This window comes from Saccoglossus kowalevskii, chromosome 22, assembly GCF_978046115.1.
Source record: "Saccoglossus kowalevskii chromosome 22, keSacKowa6.1, whole genome shotgun sequence".
Lineage (NCBI taxonomy): Eukaryota > Metazoa > Hemichordata > Enteropneusta > Harrimaniidae > Saccoglossus > Saccoglossus kowalevskii.
The window spans coordinates 21,599,329-21,625,562 of record NC_140662.1 but is presented as its reverse complement, the minus strand read 5'-3'; the positions used below and the strand labels follow the sequence as shown (position 1 = coordinate 21,625,562).

At 34.8% G+C, this 26,234-nt stretch overlaps 1 protein-coding gene and 1 long non-coding RNA gene across 2 annotated transcripts; both read right to left on the bottom strand.

The window, feature by feature from the left end:
* Window positions 1–12,032: 12,032 nt before the first annotated feature.
* On the bottom strand, window positions 12,033–13,648 carry LOC146729185 (uncharacterized). The gene is made up of 3 exons (XR_014928172.1): window positions 13,403–13,648; window positions 12,903–13,201; window positions 12,033–12,292 (listed from the first exon to the last, which is right to left on the bottom strand). It is a non-coding gene; the product is annotated as an uncharacterized LOC146729185 (long non-coding RNA).
* Window positions 13,649–14,122: 474 nt separating this feature from the next.
* LOC144357719 (uncharacterized) lies at window positions 14,123–20,980 on the bottom strand. The gene is made up of 8 exons (XM_078011774.2): window positions 20,796–20,980; window positions 18,407–18,446; window positions 17,953–17,988; window positions 16,510–16,692; window positions 15,937–15,984; window positions 15,564–15,680; window positions 14,349–14,369; window positions 14,123–14,178 (listed from the first exon to the last, which is right to left on the bottom strand). Exons 1-8 carry the CDS (start codon window positions 20,913–20,915, stop codon window positions 14,123–14,125), a joined length of 621 nt encoding a protein of 206 aa, XP_077867900.2. The 5' UTR covers window positions 20,916–20,980.
* Window positions 20,981–26,234: the final 5,254 nt, after the last annotated feature.

Sequence of the window (26,234 nt, the reverse complement as noted above, 5' to 3'; positions counted from 1 at the left end):
AGGTCATCCCCGATGCGTATGTGGCTTTCAGGTCAATGGCAAGATCCTGTGGGAATAGACTTGACGGATACCATGGGATATGGCATTGAAGGCGTTGTGAATGAATCCGAGTCCGGTAATGGCAGACAGGAGGTTGATTCTAGGCCTGTGATCAGTTCGTTAGCATACGAGATTAGTCAGCCCTGCATAGATGAGCTTTCAGTGCGTGTACCTATTGACTGGGCATCTATCAATTACGGAATTGACATTTACAACACCGCACTCGATATTATTAAATCGTATTAATTATAAACGCATTTAATTTGAGATTCCTTGTGGTTGCTGTAGATTTTTGTCAACATTTATAAATGCAGTTGTATAGATTCGAAACCAATGTACGAAACTGTTTGGAGCCTGAGGGTGCTCAGATCAATGCCATGTCACATTGAAAGCTGATGTCGTTTGTTGGATGGGTTCCAGCCGCTATTTTGAGTTCCCAAATATTCTTTAAACATCTTGTTGTTAACCTGAAATGATTGTAAAATAATGATAATATATAAAATCGATATCTTGCGTTTTTATTTCACTCAGCGTGAGCTCTTTTCTATATTTATTTATAACTTATTTATTACTTTCAAACCTACAATGCGATGCGGAGTATGATTTCACTACGGACGGAAATGAACAATGTGTTCAACCATTACCTCCATGGTTCAACCATGTATTGTTTAGCGGCGATTAGATCGATACAAGATTGACTTGGTGCCATGTCGCACATAGTGCCTCTAACACTAAACTAAGATTTAATTCTCATAAATGATTATAGAATTCAATAGAAAATATACACGAATAATGCTCTAGACTGTTAGAAAACTATTTATTTCACATCGCATGGTCAGCAAATTGAATATACAATGGCACAACAACTATGTTGATGAGGTGTAGCCGTTATCTGTAATATACATGCAATATATGAACTATACTCAAAATGGTATGTCAAAATGGTATGTGCCTTATGTCACGACTCGAAACAGCCTTTTTTGCCTGATGTGTTCATTTGCCTTCAATAACGTTTCAGTGGCTGTCATACTCTGGATCTTGCCGATAACATTTTGGTCCAAATTCACGTATCTATCGTCTAGAAAACTCAAATTTACAACTAAAGCTAATTTGCATAACAATGTTTTGACATTGGTCGCTATATTGGATACCGCATACAACTAAGGAAATTAAGTAGGGAAATTCACTCGCATTAAATTGCGTTCGCCGTGATAAGCAAAAATGTATTTCCACTAAAATACGTTCAAGATCTGCACTCTCATAGCATAAACATGGGTTTACCCTAGCTTACTAAAATAAAAATATTATTGGGGTCGCAGTCACCATAGCTGCATGTCGCTGCGGTAAGTAGTCTCTCACCTCTTGGTTATAATTGTCGTCCAAATAATTCACGTCCAAAATTTTGGTTCCCTGGCGCCTCTAATAAATAAACTACACTACTGCTGGGCTGAATCAATGATATATCACCCCCAAAAATGGATGAATGGGCGAATTTTTTTTTTTTTCTTTTCTTTTTTTTACCCCCAACATTTTTCGCTCGGAAAGCAATTCACGCTAAATTTCACGACGAACTTTTCAATGTTCTGGTTATCTCTGTGTGACTGCAGTCTTTGAAACAATTTATAGCACAACAAAAACGCAATGTAATGCAATATCACGACGAACGTTTCAAATGTTCACCCAATCCTCCATGTTTATTTGGTGATAAGAATGATTCAGCCCAGCGCTTAGATTTAGCGTGAATGGCTTTCCGAGCGGAAAAAGTCGAGGTTCTCTGCAAATAATTGAGTTCGGGTTTAAAAAATAGATAAAAATTGGACCAAGAAACCGCCGATTTTTCGGCAGTTTTTTAAGGTGTTATTTTAATCTTTTCTAATGACTGAAAGTTTAGCCGCAGTCAATAACGCATATTCAAGAGTATTGATATTTATTGCGACTAGCGTGAATGGGTAGCTTCGTTTCGACAATGAGCTGTTATCGCTGTAAACAATGTCAGTTAAATTATTCTTCAAATGCCCAGTTTATCTTTTTTTATTTGAAAACAAATCATGTCGCTTTCCCATCAAAATTCATTTCTACAGCATCGAGTGTTGAAAATGCGATCGGATTCATTCATTCGCTTCCGTTGAAATAAGTTGAAATTTATTTGCATTTCAACAAATTTATTTTGTTTCACGTTATTTTAATCATTGCTAGGTAATAATCAATAATCGTAAAACGCAGCATGACCGGATTGCGCTATCGCGATCATTTGCTACTAAGTAATGCAGTTGGTTCGTTTTTATTTGAAACTTTTTTTAGAATATACCTTTGTTATAAAATGAAACAAAATAATTGTATTTGGCGCACGAGGTTCGTTAATGTGAATTTTTGGGAGAAAGATGCGCAGTCTACTTTTTAATTCAGCAAGAACAAAATGTATAAAATTTAATAAATTGCAATAGTCTCATTCGTTTTGGGTGGTCCAACTGCCGGCGTTGAAAATCGACGTAGGTGGATTTTTCAATGAAATTATAAGCCTCTAAAAATATTTGATGATAATTTTTTGAAAATTTGAACCCCAAATAAGGGCCCACCAGCCGTCAAACCGCCCAGGGCGATTTTTTGGATGGGCGAATTTACGGCAGAATCCGGTATTTGTTCCCCGGGAATCTATAATCAAGTAATACAAATGGTGTCACTATGCAGTATTTTTGGTTTCATTTTACATTTACAAAACATTGTATTGCAATGCATTAGTAATAATGTAAATATATATAATACATTCCTTTATTTTATTGTTGAGACTGAGTTATACAGTTTGTTACTACTACAATTTATCTATATTGGAAAACGGTTATGGGGATTATTAATTTCAATAAACAATATTCAACTATCCTTTGCAACACCAATAAGATCATAATGGTAATGTTTATTGCTCTTTGAAACTAGAGGCATTATCAGAGCATGGGTCTTATTTTGGAACTCCTGCCAGAATGGTATTCCCAGAATAGAGCCAGTTGTTAAAGAAACATAAACCTTTAATTCTCAACAAGGATGAAAAAACAGTTATTGAGACAAAGCCCTACTCCCCGCGACACCCACCAGATACGAAACCTGCTTACCGCGAAAGCCCCTCACCGTGAAGCTACTAGTTAGTACTCTAAATATCCAAACATATTTTAGTATAAGGTAGTAAAAAAACACTAAAAGAATAAACGAGACTGTATGCAAATCTAAATCATATCGTAAAAATGCATACTATCCGTCATGATATGCTGTGATTTCATCTTGTTGTGATGTTCTTTCGTCTTGTTGTGTGGTGCGTTTGTCATGTTATCTTGTGGTACACTGTGTTATGATGTCCATTCGTCTCGTTATGTGGTGGTGCATTCATCATGTTGTGCTGTGAGTCGTAAAATGAAATACGGCAATGAATATTTTGCGACGCCGTATACCGTCCTGCGCATGACATCATAATTCTCTCATTTCGCGCGGTATTTTGAAGCAGACATCGTTAAATCAAGCATGGAAGCCATACCGTATGACCTCGAATTAGGTTCAATACTACACAATTTCCAGGCAGAAAAAATAGATCCGCAAATAGTATCTGGCATGACTGACGCGGAACTTATGAGGCTTGGGGTCTCAACAATTGGCGATCGCGTTCGATTGCGTGAACGGTGCAAGGTTGTTGACCACGACTCGCCATCAGCAAGTGGAACTCCAGCCGCGAACGTACGTCGCGAAAGATACCGTCTTTTCAGCCCAGGCAGATCTAGCCGACAGATTGGTGAACGTCGACCCACGAAAAGGGCGAAACAAACTCGAACATGGACAATGAACTTTATATGTTTGTCCGACTGTCATGCGCACAGAATCCCCAATACGACAGAAAGAGGGGTACTTTCCAAGGCTGGGCTTGGACTCAAAAAGATTAGTTTTTACGCAGATGACGACGAAGATGAAGTTATGAAAAAAATAACAGCAGAATATCCGCAACTCCAGGGATGTGGTGGATTTGAAATAATGAATTGCACTGGAAACTGTCGAAATTTATTAGTTGTTCAATGTGCTTGGAGCGTAGCTGAATTGAAAAGTAATGTTGGGTCACAAGCAAAGCTTTACCTTCGACCGATACAAAGTAACCTTAGCATGAAACAATTGAATCATTGACGTCCGCGTCGAGTTTAAGGGAAACTTGCAAAGATTGTCACCAGACATTTCCATTGTGTGATCTTCGTTGAAGTGTACCAAGGATTCTTACCTGTCGCAAATACATGTATACATTGTATGATCCTACCACGACCAACTATCAGCGACACTTTACCAGAGGAGGATAGGTTGTTTAATGTTTATGACTTTGCATTCTCTAATACATACTTTGGTAAAGATTAAAACTGCTGTATAAAATAACTTTTTATTTGGTTCTGTTTTGTTAATACATCTATGTAATTCAAGTTGATGGCCTATATTGATATTTTACTGTTGGGTGCAAAGACAATATATGATGCCATATAGTCCGCTACAATTTGCCCTTTGTGGTGGCAGATTCCATATACTGGTACTAGTATATGCATGTAAAGTTACGTGTAGGGAGACATTATACATGTTTACAGTATTTGTTCAATTAGAAGGACATTTCAAATAAAAGTGCCATGTTATTACCGGTACATCGCCCTTTATTGCACCTGGTGATAATGAACCCATAATGCATCTGTTGAAACTTGAACCCACAGTGCACCTTTATATACTGTGTGCAACTCCAGAACCAAACAAATTCTTGTTGTTTTGCCTACTCCTTAAGTTCAATTTCATTTTTCAAATCTGGACAGAGTGATATGCTCATGACATTATAACTGTATCCCGTTGTATTCCATTTAGTTGTAGTCCTAATTCAATATTTGCACTTTCATTTTTTGATATACTGAGAAATACTATATTTTCATGCGAAACAGTGTCATGATTTCTTTCGTGCATAGATTTTGTTGCTTTTCATTGGTACCTGACTTTTCAGTGTCAAAATACACAAACATAAAATCCTTGATAAAATAAATAAAAATATCATGGGAATTACACCAAATTTGGCAAAAAGATTTTGTTTTCAAACAAAAATCTGCACTTTATTCTTGTTCACCTTGATAGGAATCTTGTTTATCTCCCAGCATGTATCAGTCGTTATGTCACAAAGTGTGCTGTATACCCATGATTGCCAATCTCCAGTTCTAAATCACTGTATAAATGAGGTATTTACAGAGGTCAGGTTAGACTCATTTTTATCGGCCCTTCGCCTGCAGGTGGGATAAAACCTTTTAATTTACAGTAGTTTTCTAGCTAATGCGACATCATTTTTTTCTGTCTTTGATAATTTTTCTCACCAGCAATTAAGAAGTAAAAACTGCAAATAACAGATGTTTGGCAAATAAAGTAGATCTTCATGACTTGCATTGTAAAATTTGTTTTTGTCAAAGTTTTGTCCTTACTTTCTTCCAATTGATTACTGTCTTTGCATTTTATTTTTAATTTGGGCTCGGTACGTCCATCCATCTGTACGTACGTCCGAGGCTATATCTCGGACACCCATTGACGGATTTCATTCAAACTTTACATGAAGACAATACATAATGTCTTACGTGTCAAGTTACTTTATGATCGGGGTAAAAATGGTCGACTGGCGGCCATTTTGGATGTTAAATTTGCTATTTCTGATACCTAAACGTGTCCGCAGCAGTTTCTTGGAGATGAGTGGGCTGATTTGGATCAAAGTTGGTATGATGATCATACATATTGGGTTGTAGGTGCACATCATTTTTTTTTTCGTGATTCGAGCAAATATGGCCACCTGGCGGCCATCTTGTTTTTCATGGTACCCATGCTACTTTATCTTGAATACAATGAACGTTTCTGTTTAAATTTTGTACAAAGATAGTATACCAAGAGATACATCTGCACCAACATGATTTTTGTGATTCAATTCAATATGGCTGGCCGACGCCCAATTTTAATGTAAAAGCACTAAAACGTCATTTTTACATGTCCGGAGCTGTTTCTCAGAGATAACTGGGCCAATTTGGATCAAAGTTGGTATGGTGATCATTCATATCGGGTTATAGGTGCACGTCATATTTTTTCTGTGATTCAAACAAATGTGGCCGACTGGTGGCCATTTTGTTTTTCATGGTATCCATGCTACTTTCTCTTGAATGCAATGAACGTTTCTCTTTAAATTTTGTACAAAGATAGTATACCAAGGGATACATTTGTAACAACATTATTTTTGTGATTTGATTCAATATGGCTGGTCGATGCCCAATTTTCATGTAAAAGCGCTAAATCGTCATTTTTTACATGTCCGGAGCTGTTTCTCAGAGATGACTAGGCCAATTTAAAACAAAGTTGATATGGTGATCCTACATATTGGGTTATAGTTGCATGTCATATTTTTTCTGTGATTCAAACTAATATGGCTGACTGGTGGCCATTTTGTTTTTCATGATACCCATGCCTACTTTCCCATGAATGCAATGAACATTTTTGTTTAAATTTTATACAAAGACTGTATATCAATAGGTACATCAACATGAACATTATTTTTGTAATTTGATTCAATATGACTGCCCAATGTCCAATTCTCGTGTAAAAGCACTAAATCATAATTTTTTACAAATCCATCTCCATTTCAATCTAATCTCAATGACTTCATCAGCATCAAATTGATATGTCAGATCACAAAATTTTGAATGAGGACTGTGTCATTAACAATGTAATTTCGTAAATCAAGCAATTTGAGTATCACTGGTTAAATTTCACGTATTGCAGGCGAATGTCCAAGTAATGATTGATATTTATATCTTGTATTTCGATTTTATTCAAGGATTGTTTACAGGTATTCTTTAGTTTGTTTTGCGTCTACTCTATCGTCTACTGTATTGTCCATGACACTTTGTGAAATTCATGGTGTGAAATTTATTTCTGTACAAAGTCACCTGCGAAAATAAGATCTGTTGAAATTAAAGTATTTCATAGTAGTAGGCTACACACAGTTATAAAGATGTTTTCTATATTAAAAATATTTTGCTTTTTATTCAGCTTCTATAGTGTGTTGACTTTTGCATCAGTTTTGTGATTTACACTAGTTGTAGCACTATTATGAAAACAGTATTGAAAACATTTTTTAACATGTTCTTTTTAACACCTGTTCTACAAGTTCTGCATTAAAAATTAAAGTAAGCTAAGAAAAATGTGTCATCTGTGTTCATTATTCCATATTTTCATCAAATATTGGAGTAAGTTTCTATATATTTTTTATATAGTATATCCCACTGCAAAATTTGTGCTTTAGAACTGTTGCTTTTCAACTTTCAGTTTGTTTTTCAGCAGGCAACTCATAACAAATTAAGAATTTGTCGTAGAATCACTCATACAGCCATCTAGCTAGTTGCCAGTGCAGTGTCATGAATTTGTTTTCGCGTATCTGTTAACCGACTTAATTAGTTGATTACGAGCGAATTGCTGTGTTATGTCCGTCATCGTTTAGGTCTATTTGAAGTTTTGGACGGAACTTGGCTCAGTGGTTTGGAACTAATTACAAGATACCGTCGCTATTCTGACATCCGTAGTTATTAATGTAGTGAACGATTAATCAAAAGATATGACGTATTCAGTACTTAGTGTGATTGGCTTTATGATTGAAGGTTACGCCCTAGAGTCTTTTTACTGCATTGTAATTGGTCAGAGTTTTGAAAATGAATAAAGAGAGTTTGAGTTGGTCTTGGCGAATACTCCACGACAGACGCAGTCCGAGAGAGTCCAGGGGCGAGCCTTGAGGCAGTCCAGTCTTGGGCGAGTCTTGGTTCAGCCTTGTGAGAGTCTTGGGGACTTTTCCCCAGGGCGCTGTGTCTTATAGAGTGCTCCAAAAGATCGTTGTGTGTGTCTTATTTGACTGTAAAGTTAAAGTGACTTTCCCGATCCCGTACCTCAAGGGGACGAGATATAGAGACGAGACGAGATTCCCCCCTGACAAGTGTGGAGAAACCCGAGAGTAAGAAAGATTTCCCCCTGATAGCAGTCTGGCAATGCTATTTGGTGATTCGTTAGAGTTAATGAATGAATCCCCATCATCTGTCAATACTGAAATATATATTTTTAGTTTTCAAACCTAAACAGTTCCCTGTTCCTGTAACTGATTCTAAAGTTTTATTTTCAATGTAAATAGTATTCTGAATTCAATTGGAAGGAAACTACTAATCAAGGAAGTCTGTACAGGCCAAATAATAACTGACTAAAGTACATATTTCTTCACAATTATGTGAATTAAATTGATTTTAGCAATTTTTGAAATGTTAGCCTGGTTACAAACTAATTCACACTCGGATAAACTGGAAATGGCCTCATGGAAATCACACTGGCCAATATTTAATATATTGAACATTCCATAGTTCTATCTAGAATGTTTTCACTGACAGCCTATATTTGTTACAAAAATGCACTACATAACATATAACATGGTAAATGCACTACACAACATAGTAAATGCACTACATAAAGTAAATGTACTACATAACATATAACATGGTAGATGCACTACACAACATGGTAAATGCACTACATAACAAAGTAAATGCACTACATAACAATGTAAATGCACTACACAACATAGTAAATGCACTACATAAAGTAAATGCACTACATAACATATAACATGGTAAATGCACTACATAACATGGTAAATGCACTACACAACATGGTAAATGCACTACACAACAATGTAAATGCACTACATAACATGGTAAATGCACTACACAACATGGCAAATGCACTACATAACATTGCGAATGCACTACATAACATGGTAAATGCACTACACAACAATGTAAATGCACTACACAACATGGTAAATGCACTACACAACATGGTAAATGCACTACACAACATGGTAAATGCACCACATAATATGGTAAATGCACTACACAACATGGTGAATGCACCACATAACATGGTAAATGCACTACACAACAATGTAAATGCACTACATAACATGGTAAATGCACTACATATCATGGTAAATGCGCTACATAACATTGCAAATGCACTACACAACATGGTAAATGCACTACATAACATGGTAAATGCACTACACGACAATGTAAATGCACTACACAACAATAAATGCACTACACAACAATGTAAATGCACTACATAACATGGTCAATGCACTACATAACATGGCAAAATGCACTACATAACATGGTAAATGCACTACACAACATGGTAAATGCACTACACAACAATGTAAATGCACTACATAACATGGTCAATGCACTACATAACATGGCAAAATGCACTACATAACATGGTAATTGCACTACACAACATGGTAAATGCACTACACAACAATGTAAATGCACTACATAGCATGGTAAATGCACTACACAACATGGTAAATGCACTACATAACATTGCAAATGCACTACATAACATGGTAAATGCACTACACAACATGGTAAATGCACTACACAACAATGTAAATGCACTACATAACATGGTAAATGCACTACACAACAATGTAAATGCACTACACAACATGGTAAATGCACTACACAACATGGTAAATGCACCACATAATATGGTAAATGCACTACACAACATGGTAAATGCACCACATAACATTGTAAATGCACTACACAACATAATATTTTACGACTTAAGATAGCTGTGGCTTTCCATACATGCACTCAGTGCTATGCGGAGTTTGCTTATCAGCCAAATATGTGCTGTTGCCTCTCAGAAAAAATAGATTGCAAGATAAAGTTGGTGGTAGTCTATCTGACCAAAGACATTAGAAGAGAAAAACAAGTTCAGGGGTACCAATGAAAGTGTAGCCTTTTAATGAAAATCACAGCTTTGACACCGTGCAGCATAGCTTGGTCAGGAAAAGCTTAGCTGCAGGAATGAAATCCGCTAGTTTTGACATCGAGAACTCAAGCTTTGAACATATTTTGGTGTTGAGGGCGTAAACAACATGGCTGCCTCCGAAAGCAGTATCAGCAACGGTAAGTAATTTACCCGTCTTCTCAACAAAATCACCAAGTTATGCTGTGTAATATGCCGCGAACAGTGAGGTTCAGACTCAATTTCATTTCTAGAAAGTTCCAACCACCATTTTACGAAACTTGCAGAGAAATCTCAATTCCAATTTTCGAAGCGAACAGGCTAGCAGGACGTCCCATTTTAATACATGTAATGTTGTACATGGCCGTTGTTCATGTATCTGATATACAGTCCGTCACCGACCATCAGGAAATCAGCCAATCAGTTACCAATCCCCCATCCCACCCCGGAGTAATATGGGATTTGGAAATAATTCTCATGAAATGTTCAACTTGACTCATCCTCTGGTGCAGGAAAAAAAATCACAAAACATGAGGACCAGAGTAGTTCATCCATGATAGCCTCAACAAGGGAATTGTACCTTTACCAGAATATTTTGGGACATTCATCCATTTCAAGTTTTCTATTTTATGTCCAAGGTGTGACTGACCTCATTTCATCGTCTACTCGTCAAATTGCTGGGGGTGCCAACATGTCAACGGGGGGGGGGGGGTCACCTCATTGCGTTGTCTACAGCAAACTGTCGACGTGAAGTGAGCTTAGCAGATGCACTGAAGAAACCAATTATACCAATAATATTTGAGAGTATGGAGTGGCCTTCAGAGGAACCAATGAGTATGCCATTTGGTCAATAGGAATACATTTACTTTACAGACGATGTGAGTAAAACATTAGTAATAATAATTTTATTCAGCTGAGACAACAAATTAATAATACGGAGCGGCGGTACCTATGTTTGGTGGATGATGTCACAGACGACCCTAATGATGGGTTGCTAAATGTAAGTGAAACAACGGCTGCAAATGCACAGGACTCCGAAGCATCAGAGTGCACTGTACTTACTAAATTGCGCCCTCTATCGTCAATGTGAATTATGCGGATACCAACCCATCCGAAGGCAACATTTATTTCTGTGTTCCTGTTAACGTTGTATTACACCACAACCGAGCAGTAGATTCGTGATCAACTTTCGATTCGATACAGCTGATTGTGACAACTGTGTAGAAACTATCTCAATTAGCGCCGATGTTCGCCCGAATTGCAGAGGGACCGTCGAGACTTTCATCGTACGCTACAATGCAACAAGCCTGCCACACGACAAAAATCGCAGTGAATTACCTCTTTACAACCCCATCGTTTCAAACACTTCTTCGTGGAAGTTTGCAACAGGAAATTACACGACGATTGAACTGACATCGGAACTTTTATGGTCAACTTTTCCAGTGTGAACATACGAACATATTACATTGCAATAGAGATCATTCAACAGTATGCAATGAAGCAAGTGTGATATAACTGATGAGTCGATGCTTCATCTAGTGGTTAAGTAGCATGAGTATCGAAATTTAATTGGTTGGAGATAGATTTATGAAATATAGTATGATTTGTTACCAAGGATGCAGATTAAGAAATGCAAACTTAGTAAAAATAAGCATGACAATGATATTTAGCACATTACATATGTGTTATGTGTATTTGCATAACGACTCGATCCAACTTACGCAGTATGGAACAATGGCGGTAGTCGTGAAAAGGGATTATGGAGTACATTGCCAACTTTTGGAGTGACAATTATGGTTTGGTCATCCTCAATTACAGAATTTTGCCCTGCTATAATTAAGTTTGCCATGAAATAACAGCATTTTGTCGTCAAATTGTGGAATATTTCTATTGAATTGTGGAGTTTTTTGGTCTTATGTTGGAGTCTGTGAAATTACTAGTTTTTCGGTTCAATATATGATCTTTGCCGCAAAGTAATAGTTTTGCCAAAATGAATTAAATATCTGCTGTCATTTGTGAGCCAATGTAGTATACTTATCTATTGCTAAAACAATTACACGCAAAAAGTGAATGGTGAAAACTTGTGTGGGCAATTATTGTAGTGTAGAACAAAATCAATCATCTTTCTGATGCATATCACCAATATTTATTGAACAATATAATTATTTTCGACATGAATAATTAATTGTAAATCTGTTTTAGTTAACCTACACCATAGATGTTTTGTATTACCAGTATAACCTCCACCATAAAATGTACTTTCGATATTTCCTCATTCAATTGCTTCACAGAATACTCGCTACTTAAATTTGTCGGTTTCAAGCAAGACGTATATTACTTCTGCATGAATTGGATTTCTTCGGCCGTGACATTCTCATTGCAACTATGAAACATAAATAATAAATACAATAATTACCAAAAAATAGAAATGTACATGATAAAATATAATATAATATAATATAATATAATATAATATAATATAATATAATATAATATAATATAATATAATATAATATAATATAATATAATATAATATAATACAATGTAATATAATACAATGATCATTTTTCAAAGTAGCTGCATCCAGTATCTTATAAGTTTTTGCTTTTTATCTTAAATCATTCCAATCAACATTTCTGATTGTAATCTATTACTACAAAACACGTATGAATTGGGTTCCAATATAATGTGATCCAATGAAAATAATAGCACAATTTGAAAGGGAATATGTGTATGTGCATTTTGTGATGATAATAATGTGGAATATATGTGGTTATTGTATTCAATGATACTCTTGTGTTCACTGGTAGCGAATTCTAGTTGATCGATCAAGTGATATATTCTGCGCATTACGTTTAAAATTCACACAACTATATATTTATTTATGAAGATAAACACACCTTCAAATTATCTAGATACAAGCTGTATGAAATAGCTATGATAATCCGGTGAATAATCGAATGACATTGTGTCTTATCAAACTTCCGTCTTACCTTCCTGGTATCATCCAACTATCTCCACTTTTTTCACCATCATCAATCAGGCGCAAAGTCCCATCAGGCATTTGAAGTTGCAGGTCATTTTCAGGGTTGCCATCAGCGTCTCCTAACAATCCGCATACTTTGCCATATAATGAAGGATCAATCTCTGTAACCAGGTTACCAAATCCATTCCAAGATAAACTGAATTTATTAGCGACCTCAACTTTTATGTGTCTGCTATCCTTTTGCTTAATGTTGATTTGGTCACCATCTGTCCAGGGAAGTGAATTCGAAACGTGTTTGCCGTTCACCTGTAATATAACGTGATAAGTAAGTTCAATATTTAATTATATGTGTAACCTATAATAATTAATTTTATATCCAAATCCCATCGTTAAAAAAAATATTTGTAAAACTGTCCAGTCCATAATACATTGATTGAAAATGTTGATGACGGATATAATAATGATTACTCTGAACAGACTTTATTCTAAATTGTATAATGTACTTACGTAAACGTCATGTCGTTGTGCTAGCTGGATCAAGTGGGTCTTGCTCTTAATCAGTACATCTGAAACCTGACTACGAATCTTGCCTTTTTTATCGACAAAGCTCGAATATTTTGTAGCTACTATGAACGACGGATACTTTACGCATTCTTTGAATAGTATGTAGGTGCAGTTGTGACCAGTATGAGTATAACTAAACAAGTCGAAAGTTGTGTAATGAGGATCTCCTTTATCACCTGTGAACGATTAGGGAAAAAAAGATCAATTAGTCTGAATTCGATGCCAAACATATAAGTAATGCTAAAAGTTTGGGAGCATAAAATCATAAACAACACTCAAACACCAGACATACACAACATAACACTATCATTCGTAGAACGTGCGTGTTCGAGTAGACCATTTTATCCCAGGCAACACAAGAGTTTGTATTCAACAAATGTGTTATCTGATACATGTTTTTATTATTACGCTCACAAAACGTCAACTAAATTGTGTTTAAATATTATTCATGAGTTAAGAAATGTATGCACCAACATTAGCCATTCAATTAATATCACATGTATATTAAAATCGGAATAACTGTTCGTACAATATTACAAATTTTAGATAAACAGTCAATAATTTCGTAATGGAATACGTTATCTAAACCTGGAAAACTAGTTCAATAATGGTATATTAAAAACTCAGATTAGATTTCTTGTTTTTTCTATTTTGTAGATCTTATCATTCATTCATTCCATGAAAGTGTGTAACTGATTGAACTAACTTACCCGGAAGCACTATAATAATGAGGCATAGATCAAAAGAAAATGTATTATTAGTCGACAGAGTTGATGAAAAAAATGAACATAATTACTTGCAAAATTGCAGAAATTTAGCGAAAAGTTATATATTGCGCCCAGTTCATGTTCACGTAAATCATTAAAATTTGAACGAAATTATTTCTTACTTGGATGTGGTGGTGGTTTCACTGTGTTCAATATAATACACATGTAAAACATAATAATAAGAAAAATGATTGTCAGTGTTAAATATAAAACAATTTCCCACAAGTGGTGATTTAATACATTGATAATCTAACAATATAATTGTATTCTGCTACGTTATACAATGAAAAGTGAAGAATTCGCCATACATATCAATTGAAAGTGCAGTACGACCTGAAATCACTGCCAATAACATATACACGAATAAACATCTTACACCAATCTATGCAATCTCACTGGCCAGCTATCCGGGTTCATGTGAGCTTAACTTCTGAATCATCTTATATTCAGAACTCAAAATAGAAAGAAAACAAAAAGCTAGAGAAACAAAGAAATGCAAACCCATATCACAAACCCTCATATTCACTGAAAGTTTGGAAAAACTATCGTCGTCAGAATGTCATCTTTTGCACTTGTAGAGACAACGGTCACAGTCAGCTTCGAAAAATGTAGCCTGGCACACACATATAAATCACATATAAAATTGCATTGAATATCCGTATCTTCATTGAAATATCTCTAGGATAAGACTTAGTACTGTACGGTAAACACTCAACATATTTAGCGAACATTAATAGCAAATACTACTGAACAGTGGTGTGAGAGACTGAATAAGTACTGAATAAATTATTATGTTAACAGGTGAATCAATGTATCCTGTCGTTTAAGTATGAAAGATTATTGTGATTGCATTGGTCGAAAAAACAAGACATATACCAACACTATTAGCATCTTTGGTTATGATTGTTGTTTCACTAATGTCTGGGAGGTAGTTCACTGGTACAGAACACTAAATACACCATTGTATTCAATAAATTCTTTTAAATATTCAATTCGAACATTAAAATCTTTCAGTAAAATAATATTATCCAAGGATGACAAATGTTGAATTTCAATTTGTAAAGTTTCGAAATAATCATTCACACAATATGCTGCAAATAGGAGTATTACGGTGTTTTTGAATTGTAACACTGTTAGGTGATGTTCATTAACTATGCAATACAATAATTATGTTTTGGCGTATTTCACACGTGAATATGTTAGAATGATAATCATCTCCATAATTATCTTACAAAGTGGCGTACTGTTGCAGCGTGATGTAGTGCGTATTGTTGCGTTCTGAGAGTTTTGCAGTGTTCTTCTGTGCTGTGCTGTGTAGTAAAAACATACATACGTACCTGGTACACAACACTTGCAATTGACAGAACATAGTTCCGGTTTGTCTTGCCATTTTTCATTGTCCAAACAGGTTTCTTTACATGTACCACCATACTTACAAAAACAATCATCCGTGTCTGCTCGCATCACATCATTTCATCAAACGTCATCCGAAATAAAATTGAAACAAACAATAAAAAATAGAATTGATTATTTAGATTTTATATTACTCCTTTATGTGGATCTATGCAAGTAATCAGCTTGGAAATACTTCGCTTGGTGATTATGCTTACGCTCTCCTGATTCTTCCTCCAGACAATAATTAGAATCCGTAGATCGTGTTTGAATTACTGTTCACCCACTGTTCCAAACCAACCAATATTTTTCACTTACCCTTGCTAGCGACGCATTTGTATCCAAGCATTTCGAGAGTGTTCTTAGCTGCAAAATAAATTCTTCAAGTTAGCATAATTGTACAAGTATAACTATAAAAGTGAATAAAAAAATTAAAACTAAGAAACCGATAGAAGGAATTGGTGAAAAATTACTTCTTTAATTAAAAATTAATTATTAACGGTCTATTCCATATTGCAAGTACCAAAAATATAATAATAGATGCACTAATAAACCAAACTCAGATCACACTATCACATGTACGTAAGCCACGATAATGCGTCTTAAACGCACCCGTTCCTTAACGGTACACTCCTGATGTTTAATATATGATTTAATATATGTATATCAAAAGTGTTTTTTCATAAATATGCACAATTTTGTTGTATGCTGTCCTAAACGTTTTATCAATTTTCGTACTGTGTACTTCAGATTTCATCTTGTGGGTCAGTCCTATGAGTTATAATAAATACTAATTAAATTAGTCTGTCATCCATTCAGAACAGATCAAGACGGCACCATATGTACTGATATAATGTAGTGTACAAATATTTTAATATATATGATACTTACTCGCTGCACTGGCACAACATTTGCAGTTACAGCCTTTTACAACATCACACATTTTACTTTTGCTTCCAATTAGATTCATTTGGAATTCAGAATGATTTTCATCAGGATTACATCGTTGCCTGCACGATCCTACAAATTGTCTTGTTTGTCCGCCTATTTCTGCCTCAAAACTGCAAACGTCCCCTAAATTAAAATGTAGTAAATGACGCTCAAGTTTTAAAGAAGAAATTTAGAATTAACAAGCAATTCTTCAAAAATTGTACTCATTTTGTCCATTAATCAACTTAACGAATATGCTTGATGTGACGATTAATACTATACTAACAAAATATAAAAATATTTTAGTAGTCCCCCATTGAACAAATTAAAGTTAAAAGCGAGAACAAATATTTTGATCTCCGCTCGATGATCTATGCATGTATCGTGTGCTTGCCTGACAGACATAATTTGTTTACATCTATCTAAACTGAATGTCTGTTGTCACTTTGATCACCTTTGGCGACAATTTTATTACCCATAACAATACTTGAACATGACATGAACGCATTGACACTGTAGGTCAGTGTCTTGTTAACACCTCTCAATATGTATATCGCGCAAAGTGTGTCTGGAGTTTGTTCAACATTTGAAAATCATCATCAGTCGCCACGTATAATCAATTTTAATTATTTCTTTACTGAATAATGATAAATGAAACTTGAATACATTGTATTAATAAACTAATCCTAAAACTGTGCAATCATCAACAAGTTTACGCTGCTAGTGTCTAGTTCTCGCAGTGCGTTTTACGCGTGATTTTATTGCGTCCAATGACGTTCTATTTTCAAATCTATTATTGTTAGATTTTTTGTTCCAAATACTTAATTATGTATAACATTATTATTTCACTCACAACATTTTAACGAGATTTGACCAACTAGTGTAAATATGTGTTAAATATTAATTTTACGTATTCTTAATCGTTTTCGGATAGGTACTTGTTACTTATAAAGTAATGATTCGTATGGAAAATGCCAATACATCTTCATACATTTTAACATACAAGCTTTGAATGACATACATAAATATTATATTGTAACTGTCATTTTCAATTGCATAAAATCACAAACACACACAATTCAACCTTCACATTCTTAAATGCGTTAAATTTGAAAAATAGTATTATTTTGAACTGCAATTTTCAATAATTTGTATATTTATATATAACATTGTATCAATGCAGATCACGTCACTGTGGTCATTACTTTGTTATCTAAAACAAATCGGGAAAGTGAATATATTACTGACTTTTGAAAAATAGTTTATTTATATGTAAATGGAGTAAATTTTCGCATTGTATGTTGGAATACTAAAAATGAAATTAAATTGTAGCTGAACTTTCTCTAATTTTATATGAAGTAGCAAACAAAAAGTAAACAATAATAGCGGCAAAGTTATACTTACCATTGTTGCATATTGCAGCGAGATCACGGTCATCTCCTGAAAATATGTGATAAATACTCAGTTTAATAGATGCAGTGCGGTAGAAGTCACACTGACAACAAATGTTTTCCCTAGTTTGTCACCCAATCAAATCATCATTTATGAAATTAACACTAAGAAATGAATTCCAATAGATATTCTAGCTATCCATACATTACATTCGTAGCCCGTGTAATGCAAATAGTATTACGGATCACATTTACATTGATCTAGAATAGTATTGCTTTTTAACAGGCAATAAATTATTACACAATGATGTGCTTGTGATTGTAATGCATGACTAGATGAGAGCAGGTTGATTATTATAATATAGTCCCGTTAAAAGAAATTTAATTTTTAGAAAAAATAGTGCATAAACATTCAAACGATGAATACATCACAATCAAATTAACATGTATGCGCAGGTTGAACTTACTCTGGAAGTATCCACTGAAAAAACTGTCCAAACGTCTTCCCTGTAACAATATAAATTGAATTAAATTTGTATTGTTTCATCCATCAGTGTTATATTTTACGTTTGTTTGTGTTCTATCCGTAATCTGAATACTTAGCTAGCCTTGCTCCAACAACCAATATACCCCTGCTCATATACTGCAATATATTGTAATATACTCGTTCTATGGTAATTCTGACGCTTTTGTAAAAAAGCACATTCAATTATTTCGATGCATTACTTTTTGTAATACTCAATATAATTTTGATATCGAAAGCGTACACAGAATATGGATTATCAAAATTTCTACAAACACGCTTGATACTTGAGCACTAGATAGAACCATGTTATCTTATGGTAGAAACAAACCCGGTTTAAAGTTACTGATGTTCAAAACCACATGAACACATGTACTTCCGCCATTCATTGCGGTGATAGTTATACAGTAACTTGTAACAGGAAAATAATATCGATATTTATACCACTTTAAACTCCTAACAAAAAACGCATTAATTAAAAACAGAAATAGATACTGTAAAGTACATTATTTTCTCCTGGAGTTTATTTTCACTATTTTCGCTGAAATGGTGAATCAGTGAAAATAAAATCCTGTGATTATAGTTTATCCTATATTTCATATTTTACTCCTTTCAGCAAAAATCTAACTAGAATAAAGTAGTTTACAGTACGCATGTTGTTACAAACACGTTTATATTATTAGGAATATGCATAGGAATTTCTTCTCAACGTTAAGTTAAGTTCATTTAAAAAGCTCCGTGTCTATGTCAATTCATTGCTGCCAATTTAAATGTGTGCCATTGTACGTGTAGGAATCGTTTAGTAAACATATATATTCATTTATACCATGCCGTTACGTAGTTTTAAAAGTGAACCATAACTAATTACTGACATTAATGCACAATCGTCGTCAGTCTACTGTTTACCGTTTCCTCTATTGTAAAACTTTAAGCGGAAACTAATAAGTTCAAAACGATTTTATTTTTCACAGTCGGTTGTGGTCAAAATACTTTTCTTCAGAATTTCGCAACACCTGTCTTTGGCAGAGATCAATGGACCTTGTGTGGCAGGGTAACTTGTATCATCCTGCTTGGCGTCAAACATTTCTAAATGTATGTCTTTTATCTTCGGTTAATGCATTAGGTAATTATTGTTACGGTATTATTCTGCATATATGTCTGATAAACCATGAAATTTAATTTAATATACTATTTGTTGTTTAATATTTTTCATTAAAATAAAATATCATGTGAGTGTATAAATGACAAAAGCCGAGTTAGCGCTAAAACCAAATAACACGAAACATATTTTTCTTATTTATTACCGATTATTTTATTGAAAAAACACGAAAAAGCAAACAAACAAAGGACATACAAGCCTACTAACGCTGGGGTAACTCCATTATTTTTCATTCTAGCTCCATTGTGATTCTGAAAACTGCAAGAAGTTTGACTATTAGAGCTAATCGAGTTCGTAAAACAATTCTTAATATAAGATGTCACAAAACTGTAAGACACTTGACGAAACGTATTCAGTGCAGAATAGACGCTGACCTGCAGTCGCAGGCCGATTATTTCAAGCCGTGAACACATTTTCAAGTAGCGGAACTATTTTTAAAAAAAACAGAACAATTTTCAAACAGTGGAAAACATTCCAAGGAGTCGACAGATAAGTTGTTGATTGATTTTTAAGTTGCGAAACAAATGTTCATGATTAACGTCATGCCCGCCACATAAGGTACTGAGTATGCCTATATGTAATTTGATAATTGCATTGCTGGATACTTGGCTATATAGTAAATGCCTATCTAATCTCCGCCGATCAAAAATCAAATATCTGACAGTGTGGCTGGCTGAGGGAAAATAGCAAAATAGTGTTTAGATGGAAACAAAAGTTTGGATCTGAATTTTCGATGTGTTCTTTGATAACAGCAACTCGTCCTGTTTATGCATTTATTTTAATAAATAAATCACACACTAATTTTACCGAAACAAGTGTATGCCTGTGCATTAGTTATCATTCGTTTAGGTATGCATGGTATGTATAGTCTTGATTTTTCCCAGTTGTTCAGTTGTTAAACAAAAACGTGTATATTTGGCAAAAGATTATCCAAACACTTCACGCTCTGTCAATAGTTATGGATTTGTCACGGGGAGGAAGCACTGATAATCATTTATTTTAGTGACTAATATTGATTGAATTATTTAAAATACCATACGAATGCTAAGACGTTTTGACCAGTATCACGTGTTCTGTTTGTTCAGGTGTTCTATAAAATCACAAAACACTTTCATCATCATAGATGTGGTGTCAGTGCGCATCAGATGACTGAAATAGATTAAATAAGACTTACATTGGCATGAGTGTCACTCAATGGCGCCCCTCGTTCTCTTTCCAATCCCGACGTCTGTGCACGAGTTAGAAGTTCACTGAACAGGAACAATGTAAGTGCCCGTAAGACAACTTTTCCCATGCTGAATATACTGGCGCCGTATTGCTGGATCCTCCACGATACCAAAACCACAGTGTTGCTGACGATCACAGTTACGCAATTTTATATTTGAAAAAAGTTTGTCACAGGCTGGTGGGAGATAACAGTGCTCAAATAACTAAATCAGGCGATTTCTCAATAAGCACGCATAGGAACATCTGACAAAGTGGTGGTAACCAGTCGTTAGATTATAATGAGACAATTTTACAAAGGATAAATGTGTGCGATCAGTATATTTGTTTTCAGTACTTGGGAATCATAACAATACACCGAGTTACTATTATGCTACAAGGTGACTGGTCTATATTTTTAATTTGATCTCAGTGTTTCAAAGAGGAATTTGACATTAATGAGGAATGTAAAAAATTAGGGGTCAAACATTAGCATATGGGTGGCTGGAAATGCATGACACATAAATGTGTTCTATTTTGTAGTCGGTAAATAATATCACATTAGAACTGCAATGTAGCTTCTCGAAAGTAGTAAACCTAGTTAGTATCAGTATTGCGTCAGGTGACAATATTAGAACTAGCTAGGTGAGAGGTATCTTTTTTTGCTTTGTCAATAAAAAATGGCATGGAAAGAACATGCAAACTCGAGTTGCCTGTTCATGTTTTTCTTTCGGCATTAATATATTAATATATATTGACATTACCAACATCAAAAAGCTCGTCAATCAAAATAAATATGGCGACTGTTTCCTACTGCATATTAGAACACTATATAAATTAGATTTAAATCATTTGAAGTTGCAATAACATTTAATGGTGTCTCTCGTCCTTTTTTCAATATCGCCGTCTTTGCATGAGTTAAGGCTACACTGAGCAGAAATAGTATAAATGCAGGTGAAAAAAACTGTTTACATGCTGACTGTACCGACGTCATACTGTTGGATCCTATATGGATCCAAATATTCAGTTTTTTTTACTAGTCACACAGTCTACGCCTTATGTTTGAAAAATGTTCGTTATAGTCTGGTGGGATATACCAGTGCTCAGAAATAAATCCGGAGATTTCTCAATAAACACGCACGGCAACATCTGCCACGATGTTGGCAACCAGTCGTGAAAATATAATGAGACAATATTGCAAAGGTTAAAGGTTGTCAGTTCATTAATTAGTTATGATACAAATGCTAACACTACACCGAGTTAGTATATTGCTAAAAATCGACTAGTTTATACTTTTCAATTTGATCTCAGTGTTTAAATGGGGCATTTGACATTAATGAGGACTTAAAGTTATAACACAAGTTAGGAGTTAAACATTAGAAATCATGAGATGGTTGGAAGTGAATGACCAGTGAGACACAGAAATGTGTTCTATTTTGTTGAAATATTACCACATTAAAACTGCACTTAAATATAAATATAGCTTCTAGAAAAAGTAAATCTAATTAGTATTAGTGTATTTGTTATGAAAATTATGATCCATTTTAGCAAAATATTTTGTGTCAGGTGAGAATATTAGTGCAAGCTAGGGTTAATGTCCTTCTCTATTATACCTCATGACCATGACAGCCAATCAGATTATCGTATTAGAGGTTAACATTTTTGTATGTTAACCTCTTGCCATAATTGTAAGTTAACCTCCATCCGGGTACCTTCCTCTTCAATTTACTTACCTAATTTACGCTGATAACTTGTCAGGGGAGCACGATACGCGGCAATGTTCGTGAACTGATTGGTTTGCCAGGTTTACGTTAACTATATGTCTATCTTATTGGAGAGAAAAACTAGGATTTTGTAGCAATTTCACGTGATTTTTATTCAAGCTTGTCGTACGTTCGCCAGGGCGCTTAACTACGCGCTTTGAGACATTCGATCTGCGATTGTGTAGTTCGTCAACCTGAATAATCTGAAAGTCGTGGGCTTTGCTGTGTGACGGCATCGTTTTGTTTGATATTGTTACGTTTTGTGTGTGTTTTGACAGTATATTGACATATTATTTACAGTATATTTGTTGAAAGAGAATGGTGTTGACATTACTATACTCAAGCATTGTGCAGCTCTGCGTGCAGCTCGTTTCAGTGTTCTACATGTAATGCGAACTGGAACGCAATGTAGTGTATAGCTGCGCACAGGATGGCGCAGGATGTTTACCATGAATGAGTGCCACAATTTTTGTTTTTAGATTTATTCGGTATAATAATACAAATGTACACCCCAACAGCGGTGGACATACAGTTTTAGAGACCCTCAGAACCCATTGCCAACCTCGGTTTTCCTGACGATTGCTGTTGTGCAGTTTATACTTTATGTTTGAAAAAGATGTGTCACAGTCTGCTGAGAGATTACAGTGCTCAGACAGTAGAGAACTGAATCCAGAGATTTCCCAATAGGCACGCACGGCTACATCTGACATGATGGTGGAAACCAATCGGGAAAATATAATGAAAAATAAGTCAGAAATGGAAAATATCACTTTTTACTAAACATTACAGAAATGTTAATCACCATTACAGATTTGAAGATATAATCACAAAATGAACAAATCCGAGAGAGGTCCATCCAAGGTACATAGTATAAAGTACTTGCTAAATGTCACGTTTTATTAAAATTTTGAGAATTGAAGATATGATAAAAATGAACATATCAGAAAGGGGTCTACTCAAGGTACATATATACCAAGTATCAAAGAAAACGGACTTTCTGTTTTAAACAACAAGAAGTTGAAAATATCAATTTCTACTAAAAATTACAAAAAATCTCCATCAAAATTCGAGAATTGAAAATTTTGCCAACAACACAAATATCTGTCACCTCTATTTTCATACTGAAACTTTTTTCAGCAAAAATAGCGATGTAAACTGGTAACATATACACATGTTGTCTAGATTCATGGGATAGTATAGAAGTTGGATGTATATAAAACAATATATATTATAATATATTAAATATATTTAGAATGAACATAATATAATTTATATTTAAACTGCCTCCAATATTACGTTGATTGTGACATGATATGGTACCTTGCTAGCACTCTCCACCTCCAGCGACCTCAACGTTACATTGCTGAAACTCGTCACCTCTACAGACAATTACGGTACCCTGCTAGCACTCGCCACCTCCAGCAATGTGTATAGTACCGTGCTGTCATACGCCACCTCCAGCGAAATTCACGGTACGTACCCTGCTGGTACCCGATACCTCCTGCTGGTACGCGATACCTCCAGTGACATTTATGGTAACTTGCCACCAACCTTTTGTGACATAGTTTTCTAATAAATGTATGAATCATTTTATTTATTGAGGTTGTTTTATTATATGTACTGCTAAAGAAGTGAAGATTTTATACGAGTATTTCACTGAGCACTATATTTTATTGTACACAAAAAATAAACGTCCTGCTTATTATAAATTAGATATCTCAGTTACAGTACATAAGTATCTGGCTAAGATGGATCATTTTATTCAGCTTCACATGATTTAATTTTAGCTTTTTGTACAGCTGTCATACATGTTTTCGAATCTATTCTGCCAATTCACATGGTGTTAGAATAATAACTATTGAGTTTTAATTGTTGTGACTGCAATTTCACATACTTGAATATATAGCGATGAAAGTTAGAACAACGTTTTCTGTCGTCAGTAAATGTCCATGGCAACAATAATTCCAACGCTTTACCCTAGCATGACGTCACATCTACCTGTACATGGTGGGTGAATCATACGCAATCTATATGGTAAACATAATAATATAAAGAGTACTTTTCTTGACCACACACTATAAATATGTATACACGGAATGGGCAATCAAAGCGTCGAACAATCGATTTAGATATTGTAAAGGGGTACTACTCAGATAATTCATATGCTCAATAAATAAATAAATACATAACCAGTGACTTGGCTTATTTCTACATTGCTTGAATAATTTTCGATTGAGATAAAAAAGGGTAGCAAATTATACCAAACGTGGCGATCGTTGAGAGAGAAATAGCTTACAGAAAATCGTCGACTAGGAACCGAATAGAATTATTGCTAGTGATCCCCTCTCCTCTTGTCTGATATTGGAGGAGCGTGGTGATGCATGCATTTGGCATTTTGACGACGCCTCCTTTATATGCCGAGACTTAACCTTTATTAGTGAGTAAATTAAAATGGTAAGATAAACAAATTGTGTATATTATATCAACAAGAAATACGTTCGAATCATCGTACAGTAATAGGCAGATTGAGATTGCTGTATACTATGATCTTATGAACGTGGTTGTCATGGCAATGCAACACAGCATTGATAAACATTCACGTAATGTGACGCCGACTGACGACCTGTAGGACGTGTACATTGCATTGTCAATTGAGCAAACAGTTTTGGGTCAATAGGTCGAAGAACTGATGCTGTGACTACCGGAGATATACACATTCAGAGTGTAAACAAGTTGACAGGTAGGTTTATAACAACTATCTGTGTTTACTTATGCAACATCACGTGACTTGAACGACTCATGGCATGTAGGGTTAAGTTTGAGAGATGACAGCTGATTCAAACAGATGAGATAATTTCCTGCGATATGACAATAAAGTCAACCAGAAGCGAAAGTTGCCAATGTTTTATGTAACACTGGTGTTATTTAAACCACGTGACACTTAACTGTAAATAAGATCACTTTCATACCGTTTTAGCGGCAATGGAGCTCGGTGTTTAGTCTGAGGATTTAAAAACGTGTGATGATCAGTAGAAACAAATTCTAGAGAATTTATTTCCAAATGAAGTTGAATTCAAGGTAAGAACGTTCAGTGATAATATTATCGAGAGCGAGTTGCTCATTCGCCATTTATTGTTTCTCGCTTATCTAGGTCGTAGATGGCGTTTGGGTACACTATCCTTTCAAATAGCTGTGATTTTATGTAAGTTGTGATATACATAATTTTGCATTTTATCACGTGTTTTGCATATTCAGTGATATTTAACACAGCATTATACGTTCAAATAATTTTATTATAGGATTTTACTGATTATATCACTAAGAAGTTCCCCCTGATTATCAAACATTTGGTACTACGTGGTCAGCAGGTTGTCTTGTGCATGTTTTGTGAATTCCAAAATTATTTTTTAGCAAGAACAATATGGTTTCTCATATCCCACCTGTATCAATGGCAAAAATCACCATAAAATTCGTACGACGACTTGATTTATATCACTCCAATGTATTTACTATCTTACGCCAAACACATTTTATAGTCTGTTAAACTAAATGCATATTTCAAAAAACCGCTCAAAAATCGAAATATTTGCACATTCCCCTATTTTAATATTCGGCACTATCGACACACATCATTGCAGAACACACTC

Coding starts and splice junctions, on each gene's coding strand:
- LOC144357719 (XM_078011774.2), bottom strand. CDS start 20,915: ATGGGAAAAGTTGTCTTACGGGCACTTACATTGTTCCTGTTCAGTGAA. Junction 17,989..18,406: donor TTTCAGTGGATACTTCCAGA/GTAAGTTCAACC, acceptor ACATATTTTCAG/GAGATGACCGTGATCTCGCT. Junction 14,370..15,563: donor TTGCAAGTGTTGTGTACCAG/GTACGTATGTAT, acceptor TATTGAACACAG/TGAAACCACCACCACATCCA.